The sequence below is a fragment of the Rhinolophus sinicus genome, linkage group LG01 (assembly GCF_036562045.2).
Source record: "Rhinolophus sinicus isolate RSC01 linkage group LG01, ASM3656204v1, whole genome shotgun sequence".
NCBI lineage: Eukaryota > Metazoa > Chordata > Mammalia > Chiroptera > Rhinolophidae > Rhinolophus > Rhinolophus sinicus.
The window spans coordinates 99,767,405-99,781,402 of record NC_133751.1 but is presented as its reverse complement, the minus strand read 5'-3'; the positions used below and the strand labels follow the sequence as shown (position 1 = coordinate 99,781,402).

The 13,998-nt window shown below is 34.8% G+C and overlaps 1 protein-coding gene across 3 annotated transcripts in view; it reads left to right on the top strand.

The window, feature by feature from the left end:
* RNF13 (ring finger protein 13) overlaps positions 1 to 13,998 on the top strand; it is a 137,087-nt gene that overhangs the window by 85,180 nt on the left and 37,909 nt on the right. For 2 of the 3 annotated variants that reach the window (XM_019748856.2, XM_074333751.1), the window contains exons 5-6: positions 479 to 566; positions 7,169 to 7,259. In XM_019748856.2, coding sequence (XP_019604415.2) covers positions 479 to 566; positions 7,169 to 7,259 — 179 coding nt within the window. Of the gene's footprint in view, positions 1 to 478; positions 577 to 7,168; positions 7,260 to 13,998 lie in introns of all 3 variants that reach the window. The other variant, XM_074333758.1, reaches the window with a different exon arrangement.

Sequence of the window (13,998 nt, the reverse complement as noted above, 5' to 3'; positions counted from 1 at the left end):
CGGCATGGTATGAAGCATTTTAAACCATTTTTTACATATGAGAAAAATGTTGTTGTCATTCTCATTTTAAAATTGGAGAAACTGAGAAATAAGGAAGAAAAGTAATTTGCCCAAATTATCCCACTAATAAGTAGTGGAGGTAGGTTTGAGTTCCCAAGGTCTGAAGACTCGAGCTTCATCACATCAATTCTCTATCTCTTTAGAGCGAGACAGGTTTATTGCTTATATCCCTGTCTTTATTTGTTTCTCATTTCACTTAATGCTGTGAAAGAAATCAAGAGATGTCTAAAGAAGTCCATGATAATCAATTGTAAGACATCTATTTATGTTTGAAGAACACACGAGATCTGTTCTTAACATATATATAATCTAGACCTAGATGTGTGGTATAGACTCGTTGATTTATGTTTGTTGAAGTTGAGGGTCTTTATGACAGAGCACTTTCTTCCTCATATCAAGACCGTTTTCTGTCCTACAGGTTTTGAATGCACAGAGAGCAGGATACAAAGCAGCCATAGTTCACAATGTTGATTCTGATGACCTCATTAGCATGGGATCCAACGACAGTAAGTACAGGTATCACTTCTCTTCTCTCCTGTTTGACAGATCTTTTCGAACTAAAATTTAGCAGGATTTCTCTTCTCTCATTTTCTGTTTAAAAAGCAAAATTTCTTCTCTGTTGGAAAGGTATTCCCAAATTTTAACCCCCTTCGGACAACTTTATTCACAACGGAAGTAGAATTGACTTGTTCTTATTTGAACAGTTAGCGTTTTTTTGTTTGTTTTTTTTTTTGTCTATGTGTTTCATTTTAGAAGCTGTATCAATATTTTGGTGAAAAACAAAGCTTTAAATAGAGATAAACATATGGAGTTCAGAATGCCATAGAAGAGTTTTTGTGATTTAGTCAAATAATCACAAGATTAAATTTTAGGATATGAGGGTATACTAAATAGCTACAGTATTCTTGTGGAATTTCAAAGCCACATGCTTGTTAATTTCTTTATATTTTAATGTTCTAGCTGGTTAAACCATCATAATTGTAAAATGCCTAAGTACCCTTAAGAGGTTCTAGCATTTCACAAAAGTTTGACAACCACTGCTAGGAAATTAGATGAGTTGATGAAGGGATTTTACTTACCAAGTAAACTAGTAATGTTGGAATTCCAGATTTGACATATTTTTCTTCTCCTTTAACTATCTCCCTTAAAATTTATTATCCTACATGATATGTCTCAAGTCAGTAACTTTTGTCACTTGTATACATTACTGGCAAAATGGAAAGTATACACACTCTAGAAATAGGCCGGAATACAAATTCAAGCTCCCACTTGTATTAGCTATATAACTGTGAGCAAGTTACTTAAACTTTGTGTGTTTTGCTGAAGGCTGAGCCCAGGTGTTAGCTACCCTCAAGACCTTCTCAAGGGTTTTGGGTTGCACAAACTTTAGTATTTGTAAACTATTTACGCTTTTGGCATGTTTTTTCCCTATAAAAATTTTGCAAGCTGGAAGTGTCAGTTCCCTTTAACTCCTATGTCTGTCTGTAAGACTATAAAATCTTTTTGTGATGATCATATCAGTTCCTAAGGAAATGTGCTAAATATTAACAGTAGCACCTAACCATATAATCCTGTTGCCATGGAAATGTTCCAACTCAATTGTACATATCAGAGATTGCTCAGCATTTTGGTTCTTGATTTAATTGCTTGGATTACTTTCTGTGATATTTTGCTCCATCCTTGCATATGTGTGTGTTTGAACATTTCATATTTCCAAAGAGAAATGTAAAGATCTGTATCATTTTTCATCTCTGCTGTTGCTGGTAGAGAAGAGGAAAACATGGATTGATTATTAAAAGAGGCATGTAGGTATTCCTCTTTTCCAGGCTTAGTCCGTACCCACAGGAAATAACTGCACATGTTCTTCTCTAAGAGCAGAGGTCCTAATATCTGGGAACAAAAGGAAGTTTTAAAGCCCCTTGCTGCCAACATTTCATACAAGGAACGTGTCTGCTTTTGTCTCAGCTAGGACATAGGATGGGTTGACTTAGTGAGCCAATAACATTTGTCTTCTTTAGGAGGCAGCAGAATGTGATGGGGAAAACAACTTCAGAACCAGGAAATGTGGGTTTATTCCAGGCTATTTGATACATGAATTCGTCTGTGCCCTTGGGAAAGATATTTAACCTTTCTAGGCCCTTTGTTTTCACCTGTAAAAGTGTGAATAATTTTAATTTTTGTCTGGCCTGACAAGACTATGAAGATCATGAGAGTAGGTACATGAGAAAAGTATACACTGCCACATAGTATTACCATGACATCAGAGACAAATTGTAATGTAAATGGCCATACCGACCTCTCCAGAGTTGTACATCTGATTGCCTGTGTGATAGCCCCACTTGGTGGCCTAACAGGTGTTTCAAATTTAATGTTTCAGTTACTGTATTCTTCCCTCTTGATGGGTTCTTTTTCATGGTTTCTGTGTCCTGTTTCATGCATGCTATCTCTTTGTTGAAATTCTCACTAAGTTCCTTGAACATCCTTATAACCATTGTTTTGAACGTTGTATCTGGTAGTTTGTTTGCCTCCATTTCGTTTAGTTATTTCTCTGGAGTTTTCTCCTGTTCTTTCGTTTGGGATGTATTTCTTTGTTTCCTTATTTTGGCTGCCTCTCTGTGTTTGTTTCTAGGTAGATGTGCTACATCTCCCAGTCTTGGCCAGGTGGCCTTATGTAGTAGGTGTCCTGTGGGACCCTGGTACAGTGTCCCTGGTCGCCTGTGCTGGGTGCTCCAGGAGTGTCCCTTGTGTGGGTTGTATGTGCCATTCTGTTATAGTTGAGCCTTGATTGCTATTGGCACATGAATGGGTGGGATTGACCCTCGGCTGATTGGCTGTGGGATTTGGCCACGTCCACAGCTTATTGGCTGCTGTGCTGGGGCTTACCCCATGGAGCAGGGTTATCCCTAGTGGGCTCCAGTGCTTGCTGAGACCACCCTTTCCGTGTGCCACTTGTGGGGCTAATTTGGTGGTGGTCTGCTGTGGTCTGAAGCTAACCTCCAGGTATGTTGGTTCTGGGGCCTCTTGGGAGGAACTCTGGTTCAGGCACTGGTCACCCACTGTCTGTGACAGGCTGAAGACCACCTGGTAGGAGCTACGAAATGATCCGCAGTGGGTTGCTCCCTGTACTAAACCTAGAGGCACATGGGAATGGCCACACTGAGAACCGAAGACTGTTGCCACTAGTACTATGCTTGGCTGCAAAAAGCCAAGACACCCTGAGTCCTGCTGCCACCTGGCAGGTCCTGTAAGGCTCGTCTGCTAATAATGCCTTGTGTGATATGTGAGTTAGGTGAGGCAGGGTCTCGGAGTTACCAGGGTGGGACAAGTGGTGTTCACCAGGTTAATGTAGATTCTGGTTTGGTGCCAATGCTGAGCCTGGAGTGACTCAGCAAAAGTCTCAGAGCACACTAACGCCAGCTGCCATAGGGCCCATGGACCCCTGATAGTTGTCCAAGAAAGAATGCAGTGCTGGTGGAGCTGGCTGCTCACAGAGAAAGTGCTTCTGGTGTTGGGCAAGTTGGGTGGGGCGGGGTCTCAGGGAGTCATGAGGGTGGAGTGTGCAGACCACCAGGCCAATGCAGATTCAAATTTGGCTGTGTAGGGGAGGGTTCAACCCAGGAAAGACGGTGCCTGCCTGCCTGCTAGTAGTACCCCACACAGGGAAAATGGCAACTGTCCCTTTGGTCCTTGCTCTAAAGCCACACAACTCAGTCTTTTCCCATATGTCTCTGAAGCCTCCTGAGTCACTGCCTTCACTGGTGCCCAGGGTGAGTATCTGTGAGTGAGTGAGTCTGTGCATGCACAGTTTAAGAGGACGTCTGGGTTTCCCGCAGCCTTCCATCCCACCCAGACAGTTGGAATCACCACCATTTTTCACAGCCAGATATTGTAGGGGTTCCTCTTCCTAGCACAAGTACTCCTGTAAGAGTACTAGGGAGCCTGGTGTGGGGCTGGGGTCCCTCGCTCCTCAGGGGGAAACCTGTGACTGAGGTATCTCTCCCAATTTTCATCTGCTACACGGAGGTTCAGGGCCAGTCCGTTCTGTGTCTCCATCTCTCCTACCACTATTGATGTGGCTTCTTTATATCCTTAACTATAAAATTTCTGTTTCACTAGACTTCAGATAGTTCACCAGGTTGATAGTGCAATAATTTAGTTTTAATTTTAATGTGGTCACCAGAGGAGGCAAGCATAATGTTTACCTACTCCACCATCTTGGATCTCAAAATTGAGTGTTTTTAAAGTCTTTTGTGAACTAGAACGTGTTTGTTTTTTTGTTTTCAGTAGTTAAATAATATTTCAGAGTCTCCAGTATGGCTACTCATATTTGTGTATATCATATCCCCCCCTTTTCATAATCTTCTGACAAAAGTGAGGATATCATAAGTCAAAGAAGTTATGTTACCTCCAATAATCATAAGCCAGTAGTTAGCAACCCCAAAATTTCTCCTCGAGTTTATCAGAATATCTTCATGAAAGAGTATAAAACATTCATTTTACAAAGGGTATATAATTTCAAGTTTTAATTATCAAGTAAATTAAATTTTAAACTATGTTGTAGAGTAACATCTCTTAGCAAGACAGAAAATATCTTTTTAAAATAAATGATTATATCAATACCTCTGCAGTTATTAAAAATGATGAGATGGATCTTTACTGATATGACAGATTATCTGAAGTGTATATTGAGTGGATAAAAAGCTTACACTTTTTTTTCATTACTATGTGATCCCATTGATATAAAAATAAATTTTTTATTGATCCCATTGATATAAAAGTAGTTGTTAAATATTCCTTTACTAGCCATTTTGGTTCCTGCCCTTCTGGGACTTATATGACTTGTGTGTGTGTCTGTGTGTGTGTGTGTGTGTGTGTGTGTGTGTGTGTAGAGGGGGAGAGAATATGAGTGGGAATGAATGATTGATTATATTTGCATAAAACAAAACCATCTGGAAGTAAAAAAAATGTACTCTACAAAGGATACCAAGATTTTAAAACATTAAAACTTGTCTTTATAAGATTAAAGAAATACACATCAGTGGTTGCTGAGGTGGGGCAGTAGTTGACTATAAAAGGACAGGAGGAAATTTTGGGGGGTGAGAGAGCATTCTGTATATTGATTGTGGAGGTGATTACATAATTACATGTATTTGTTGAAACTTACAGAGCTATTTATTCAAATAAAACTTTTGTCTTTGGATGGGAAGGATTATGATTGTTCTGTTGTCTTATAGCCCCTCCCCTTTTGAATAAATAATAACTATGCATGTTTTTAAAGACATTTAGAACAAAGTTATTGTGAAAAATATAACAAAAAACAGTCTTTCTCTTAAGCCAAATCTGTTAAATTAACTCACATTGAAAATGAGGCTACTTTTTCTATCGCAACATTAGGAGGATCATTTTTCTCTTCCTGAGTAATAGGTATTTTTACAGAGGGTTTTTTTTTTTTTTTTGGTTTGTTTTTTCTTCCTTTCTTTCTTTTTTGACATTTGGTTTTAGTTTTGTAATATAGTTAAGAGTCAAGTTTCTTAAGATACCAGTCAAAACACACAACTTTACCATGAACTCCAGGCTTATGAGGAAGTAGAAATTTACCCAGCTTTCCTAGCCTATGCCCTTTCTCACTTGCCATCAGCCCTTTCACTTTGGAAAGCTTTAGATGTATGGTGTCATTTTTCAGACTGTTGTAAAGTGGTCTTTTCTTGCATTCTTTGGCTTACACCTCTCCTGAGAATGGGTATGTACAAAAAGCTTTTTCACTTTTTCATTTAGGAATTAAGTGTAGAAAGAAAACTTTAAATTTCTTTCTCTTCTTCCTTTTCTGATAGTTAATCATGTCTATAGAGGAATAAATCAAATGGAAATGTTAAGAATAATTACCCAATCTCGAGGGACTTTTGAGATAGTATAGTAATGTATATATGTAGAATATTAGCTGTCATTATAGATATAACGTTTCTCAGCCCCTTTGAGGACTGTATAAATCTGCAATCGGGGAAAATCATAAACTATGAATTCAAGTTGATTGTAATTGTTTCCAGTTGTGTTTGTTGCTATTATGAAGGAAAAAAATGCATATTCAATATTTATTTAAAAGGGGGGATATAAGAAGAAAACAGAACAATCATAATCCTTCCCATCCAAAGACAAAGGTTTTATTTGAATAAATAATTCTATAAGTTTCAACAAATATATGTAATTATGTAACCACCTCCACAATCAAGATACAGAATGTTCTCTCACCCACCCCCAAAATTTCCTTCTGTCCCTTTATAGTCAACTACTGCCACACCTCAGCAACCGCTGATGTGTATTTCTTTAATCTTAAAGACAAGTTGTAGTGTTTTAATATCTTGGTATCCTTTGTAGAGTACATTTTTTTTTTTTTTTACTTCCAGAAGGGCAGGAATCAAAATGGCTAGTAAAGGAATGTTTAACAACTACTTCTATATCAATGGGATCAATACAAAATTTATTTTTATATCAATGGGATCATATAGTAATGAAAAAAAGTGTAAGCTTTTTTTCCACTCAATGATACATACACTTCAGATAGTCTGTCATAACAGTAAAGACCCATCTCATCATTTTTAATAGCTGCAGAGGTATTGATATAGTCATGTGTCTTAAAAAGATATTTTCTGTCTTGCTAAGAGATGTTACTCTGTGACATAATTTAAAATTTAATTTATTTGATAATTAAAACTTGAAATTATATACCCTTTGTAAAATGAATGTTTTACTCTTTCATGAAGATATTCTGATAAACTCGAGAAACTTTTGGGTTGTTAACTACTGGCTTATGATTATTGGAGGTAACATAAGTTCTTTAATTTATGATATCCTCACTTTAGTCAGAAGTTTAAGAAAAAGGGGGGAAATGATATATGCAAATATGAGTAGACATACTGGAGACTCTGAAACATTACTGAACTACTGAAAACCATCAATTTAGAACAGTTATTGTGAAAAATATAACAGAAAAAAGTCTTTCTCTAAAGCCAAATCTATTAAATTAATTCACAGCTGAAAATGAGGCTACTTTTTATGTTGATTGTACATAAAGTATAGACTTTTTGAATAATTTCATTATTGTTTTATACAGTTGATGTGCTAAAGAAAATTGACATACCGTCTGTCTTTATTGGTGAATCATCAGCTAATTCCCTGAAAGATGAATTCACATATGAAAAAGGGTAAGTAATGGAAATAATCATGTAGATTAAAATTTTCTTTATAGTAGGTTACAATTAGATAATATTAGTTGTAATCAAAGTTCTGTTTTAGAATGAACTCTGTTGTGCTGATTTATCTCTTAAGTCATTATGATTTTTAAGATTTTCTATATTGTACTATTTCCTCTGTGTATGATTGCATATTAAAAATGTATTCATGCTAAAGAACTTAAGGCACCAATGTTACTAAAAAGATACAACTTTTTCTTTTATAATTTAATCAAACTATTGGTATTTAGAAACAATGTGATTTATAGTTATATGATACTTCATTAAGACATTGGTATTTTATTAAAAAGAAATTTGTTATTTTATAAATCCAAAACACAGTGTGTTAAGTGACTAACTTTTAGAGACAAAAAGTTTGTTTGCAAGTTTAAAAAGATTGATTTGGAATGAAAACTTCTATATGGAATTTCTCTCCAGAATCTCATTATCAAGGTAACATATAGACTGATACCAACTTAAGGCACAGCTCTCTCATCTAATATATAAAACACTGCAAGCAACACTTCAGAGCTTCTTCCATGAAACAGATCCCCAAACGTAGCGTGCAGGAACAGGCTTTTGACGAAGAAGAACAATACAAACTAATAAAAGCAGTAATATTTATTGAGTATTTAGCAAATGCCAGGCACTCATGAAACCAAGACTTTTACATTTGTTATCCATTTAATTCTCACAACAACACTCTACTCTAGAGGTTATTATAATCTCTTGTTAATCTACATTTGCAGAAAGAGGAAGCTGGCACAATGAAATTTAATTCTAAGTATTTAGGGGGAATAAATCCATGAATATTTGAGTTTAAAATGCATAAAAAGAGGGAAAGGTTTTCTGTTTCCTGTTTTTGCCATTTTCCCTATTCAGTTTTGATATTTAAAATACCACTCATATATTATATGCTCAGCACATCTTTAAGTTAGGGGACATAATTTTGGATGTTGTATTAAAAGTAATCAAGACGCTATTTTGTCAGCCACGTTTGCGTAGTTGATAGAGGGGGGAGAAATCATATTTGCTATTACCTCAGTATTGTTCCCTCATTTAGAAAAATTCTGTATATTTTAATATGTATTTTAAATACTCTTGTTTTCAATTATAAAATCGTACACTTTTAATTAAAAAGTAATACATAACATGCTGGTAAAATATGGAACAATTCAGAAATATAAAGCATTTAAATGAAAGCTTCTATGATGCTGTTCTATAACAACAGCTACTGTTTTAAGAAAGTTTTTAATGTTTTCCCCATATTCGAATACTCACATTAATTAATGATAATGTGCTCATAAAATAGAACAATAAAATACATAGTATTTTGTAACATGCTTTATTTACTTAATATTTACACCCTTTCCATGTTAGTACAAGTCCACAAATTTCCTTATCCCAGCTTTGGGGACAGATGTATTGTGGATTTGAAAATTTCTCAGATTTTTAAAAGTTAAGTAACATTCCACATAGGATTGAGGGAGCATCTCATAATCAAACAAATTATATATATCTGCAATGAATGTATGAGTATGTTATGTCAGTTCAGTTTAGATTGACTGTCAAATGAATTGCAAACATTATTTTAAAAGCTTTTTAGTTTTCAAAATTAGGCATAAAGGACTGTAGACCTCTACATACAGATCTGCCACATACATCTGATGGCTGGCCTGCCTGCCTGCCTGCCTGCCTACCTACCTACCTACCTACCCACCCACCCACTCACCCACTTATTAATTTATTCTACTTTTTGTTATGGAAACTTTCAAACATACTTAAAACCAGAGAGATGAGTGTAATGAATCTTGTTCAGTTTCAAAATTATCAACTCACGGCCAGTTTTGTTTGGACTGTTTACCCTCTAGCCCTACCTCACCTCCCTTTCTTCCCCACACCATGATTAGTTTGAAGCAAGTCCCCGATATCCCATCATTTCAATGTAAATATCTTAGAATATATCACTAGAAAATAAGATTATGTAAAATATAACCACATTATACTTATTATACCTTTTCTTGAAAAAAGTAAACATTAATTGAATATCAAAACATATTGCAGTGGTCAGATTTTCCCAACTGTCTGAAATCCTTTTTTTTATTATTATTTTTTAAGTATTCCAAATGTGCACACATTTTATGTCTTAAGTTTTAATTTGTCCTGTAAATTTTACCACAGTCTGGACTTTTTGATTGAGTCTTTGGGGTATTGTCTAGAATATTCCTTTGTTATTTATTTTCCCTGTAAATTGCTAATTAGATCTTGAGGTTTGTTCCAATTCAAGTGTTATTTGGGGGTTGGGAGGCACAATATTTGGTTGTCTCTTCGTGATGTTAGCACTCATTGATAATCATTGCCTAGATCCATTAGTTCTTTAGGATTTACAAGTAATTTAATTTTATAATTCCTTCTTCATTTACTAGCTAAAATCCTTCTATAAAGAAAACTTGCACCTTATCAGTTCTTTGATTACGTTGATGTACAGTCTGTTTAGGAAAAACAGGATAAAGACTTGATTCTTTCCATTTCTTTACTGTTTTTCAAAATGATTTGGATCACTAGTATCTTCTAAAGATGATTTAATGTATGTATTTGAAGTATCATAGCAAACTCATGAGTTAAAGTCTATTTAATATGCTTCAGTTGTTGCAGTTAGTGTCTTTATTGGTGTTCACATTGTACCATTTCAGACTTCTTCAAGTTTAATCCAAATTTCTTTTGATAGGAATCTTAGGAGCTTTTGATTGCTCCTTTTTTGTGTGTATGACAAGATGTTCCAGTCCCATCTTGTTCTTTTCCTCCCCCTCGCCCGGAACTAGTCATTTCTTCCAGGAGCTCTGCTTCCTTTTAATTGGATATGGATTTGGAGACCAGGGATGATCATTGTTCCTGGCTTTTTCATTATTTCTAGGGCTTTTCAGTGGACAGAGCTGCGAAATATGTATGTTTTTAAAGATACAATAAATCATGAGTGTGCATACTGTTATTTCCAATTTAAATTCAGGACTATAGGATTTTTACTTTACTCTGTTGATCTTACATCTGTATTTTATTTTTCTGCGCTTGAAGACACGAATATAATAATTTATTTATTTTTAAGTTACACAACAGACTCAGAAGAACAATACCAACACTACTACGAACACTTTTAAAAAACAGTTATTTCTCTGCTTAAGATATATCATACTAAATCATGTTTTAAAGATGTGAAATAATTCTTGCATGTGCTGATTCTGTCAACTGGAGGCACAAGTCTGTTTGATGATATGTGTTGCGTTTCCATTTTGGGGGTTACTTTTTACTCCCGTTGTGACTTTTATAATTATATATAAACTTAAAGTCAAAATCAACAGAACAATGCATATACAGACAAGTTCAGCTTCTATTTAAGTATTCTCCACCTTGTCCCTCCTGTTCCATTCTCACTTTATAAGTAACAATTTTTAAAAGTTTTAGTTTATTCTTTAGTTTTAAAAAAGTTATAAGCAAATACCTATCTGTTCTCTGCCAACTTCTGTCCTCAATACTAAATATTATTCCCCATGTTTTTTTTTAATTAACATTTATTGGGGTGACAATAATTAGTAAAGTTACATAGGTTTCAAGTGTGCAATTCTATAATGCATCATCTATATATCACATTGTGTGTTTACCACCCAGAGTCAGTTCTCCTTCCATCAACATGTATTTGACCCCATTTACCCTCTTCTACCACCCACCTCCCCCCTTACCCTCTGGTAATCAATAAACTGTTGTCTATGTCTATGAGTTTTTGTTAATTTTTTTGTCTTGTTCCTTTGAGGTGTCTTTTTTTCTTAACAGTGTGTCCTGGAGATCACACAATATGAGTAGATAGTCTTTATTACTTTTCACCTCCTGCATAGAACTCCATTTTGTACATGGGCCACAGTTCAATCAGCCAGTCCCCTATTACTGAACGTTGGAATTATTTACAGAGTTTTGCTGTTATAAGTAGTGCTATAGTGAATAACCTTATGTAGAAGTCTTTTCGTGTTTTTGCTACTATACCTTTGGGATAGATTCCTAGAAGTGTGATTGCTAGGTCAGAGGTTAAATGTATATGTATTTTTGCTAGATATTGCCAAATTCCCATCCATAGGCTATGTCAACAGTATATGAAAGTATCTCTTTTCCCACAGGCTCATCAACAAGGTATGTTGTCAGATTTTCGCATTTTTACTGATCAGATAGGTGAGAAATGGTATCCTCTTGTAGTTTTAATGTGTGTTTCTGTTATTCTGAGCAAATTTGAGCATGTAATGCGTAAGAGCTATTTGCATGTCATTTTCTATGAACAGTTTATCTTTAGCCCATTTTTCTTATTACTACCTTGTTGGTAATTTTCTCTATTTTAGAAGCTTTTTATTGATTAGGTATGTTAACCATTTGTTATATTTGTGATATATTACAAGTACTTTTTCATAACTTGTTACTTTAATTTTACTTACCTGTTGCTGTTTTAGTATAATCAAATGTATTAATGTTTTCCTTTGGGCTGCTTAGGAGTTTCCACTTCTAAGTTACAAAGGAATTTACCCACATTTACACTTGTATGTTTTCATTTTTAACATTAAATCTATGGCTCATTTGTATTTATCTTTTATATGGCTTGGGGAAATATCTCATTGTCTCTTTTTTCAAATAACCATCGAGTTATTGAGACACTACATAAAATATTCATCCCTTTACTCCATTTGAGATGCTGCCATATTTCCATACATAACTGAATTTCCTATTCTTTATCTCATGTCTGCGAATACCACACTGGTTTTCATTACAGGGTTTTATAATATGCATTAGTATCGGATAGGGCTGGTCCCCCCACTCCCACTCCTCTTTTTTAGTTTTTCAAAGCTATTCTTGCTTGTTCTTTCAAAAAATGTTTACAACTTTATTGAGCTATATTTCACATACTATAAAATTTACTTATTTAAAGTATGCAATTCAGTGATTTAAATATATTTACAGAGTTGTACAGCCATCATTGCATTATAATTTTTCAAACACCTCAAAAAGAAACCATGTATATATTTGCGGTCATGCTGCTATTCCCCACTTCCGCTATTCCCCACTTCCTCTTCCCCCAAGCCAGCCCCAGGCAACTACAAATCTACTTTTTATCTCTATGGGTTTATCTCTTCTGATCATTGCACATAAATGGAATCATACAACATATGGTCTTTTATGATTGGATTTTTTTCACTTTGCATAATGTTTTCAAGATTCAGCCATGTTGTAGCTTTATTCTTTTTTTTCCTTTTCCTTTTTTTATTTTTATTTTTTTGCTGTATGGACAACATACCACATTTTGATTATCCATTCACCAGCCAATGGATATTTAGCTTCTTTCCACATTTTGGCTGTTATGAATAATGCTGCTATGAACATTTGTGTTCCAAGTTTTGTGTGTACATATGTTTTCATTTCTCTTAGGTTTATACTTAGAATGGAATTGTAGGTTTATATGGTAACTCTGTGTTTAGCTTTTTGAGGAACTGCCAGATTGCTTTCCAGAAAGAGTGCCTGTACCATTTTATATTCCCACCAGTAATGTATAAGTGTTCTAATTTCGTCTTCCAAAGGAATTTAATAAGCAACTTGTCTGGCTCCAGAAAAACCTGATTTTATTTCTATTGGAATTACATTATATTTATAAATTAGGAAGAATTGACATTTTTAGAATGTTAAATGTCCTTATCTGAGAATATGGTATGCCCTTCCATTTATTCAATTCTTTTATGTACTCAGGAGGCATATTTTTAGTCTAAAGCCTATGTGAGAAAAAACATTGCTTGTGTTTATTTATGACTAGATATTTTATTCTTTGCTATTGTAAATGGGATTGATGCTTTTATTATATCTATTAACTGGATTTTATTTGTAAATATGAAAATTTATTTTCATATACTGATTTTATAACCTACAGTTTGACTAAATTCTCTCTTACTGTTGGTAATTTTTCTGTTGCCAATAGGAATAGTTTTATCTTTTCCGTTCTAATCCTTATGCATCTAATTTGTTTTTCTTACTTAGCCGTACTGGCCAGTACCTTCAACACCATGTTAAATAGTAATGGAGACAAGTAGGCATCTTGGTCTTGTTCCTCACTTTGGTGAGAAAGCTTCTTCTTTTCTCTGTTTTTTTTAACCATATTAAAGTATCCATCAATTTCTGTCTCATTGTACTTAATTCTTTTTAACTGCTGTTCATTCTTTTAACTACTGTTTAAAAGATAGTATAGTAGTCCATTGTTTAGCTATACCTTCATTTACATAACCAGGAAAGCCACTGGTTATAAGCATGGGCTCTGGAATCAGACCTGTGTGGATTCTAATCCTGGCTTCCATCAGTTCTTAGGTGTGTGACTGTCAACAAAAAATGATCATATCAGGGCCTTAGCCTCCCTCATCTTTAAAAATCATGCAGCATTGCTGTGAGGATTAAACACCTTAATCCAATTCCTAAGGACTACCTGGTACATATTAAATGGTTCATAAATGTGAGCTCTTACTCCCTTCTCCCAATTTTTGTCTCCTTCAGAGAGTGTTATGACAATATCCTTGATCACACATCATATGCAGTTGTACAAATGTTTCTTTATCAAAAAGCACTTGAAAGTGGAATTGCGGGAGCAGAACAGTTTTAAACTTCAGTAAACAATTATCATATTGCCCTCCAAAAAGTGTGA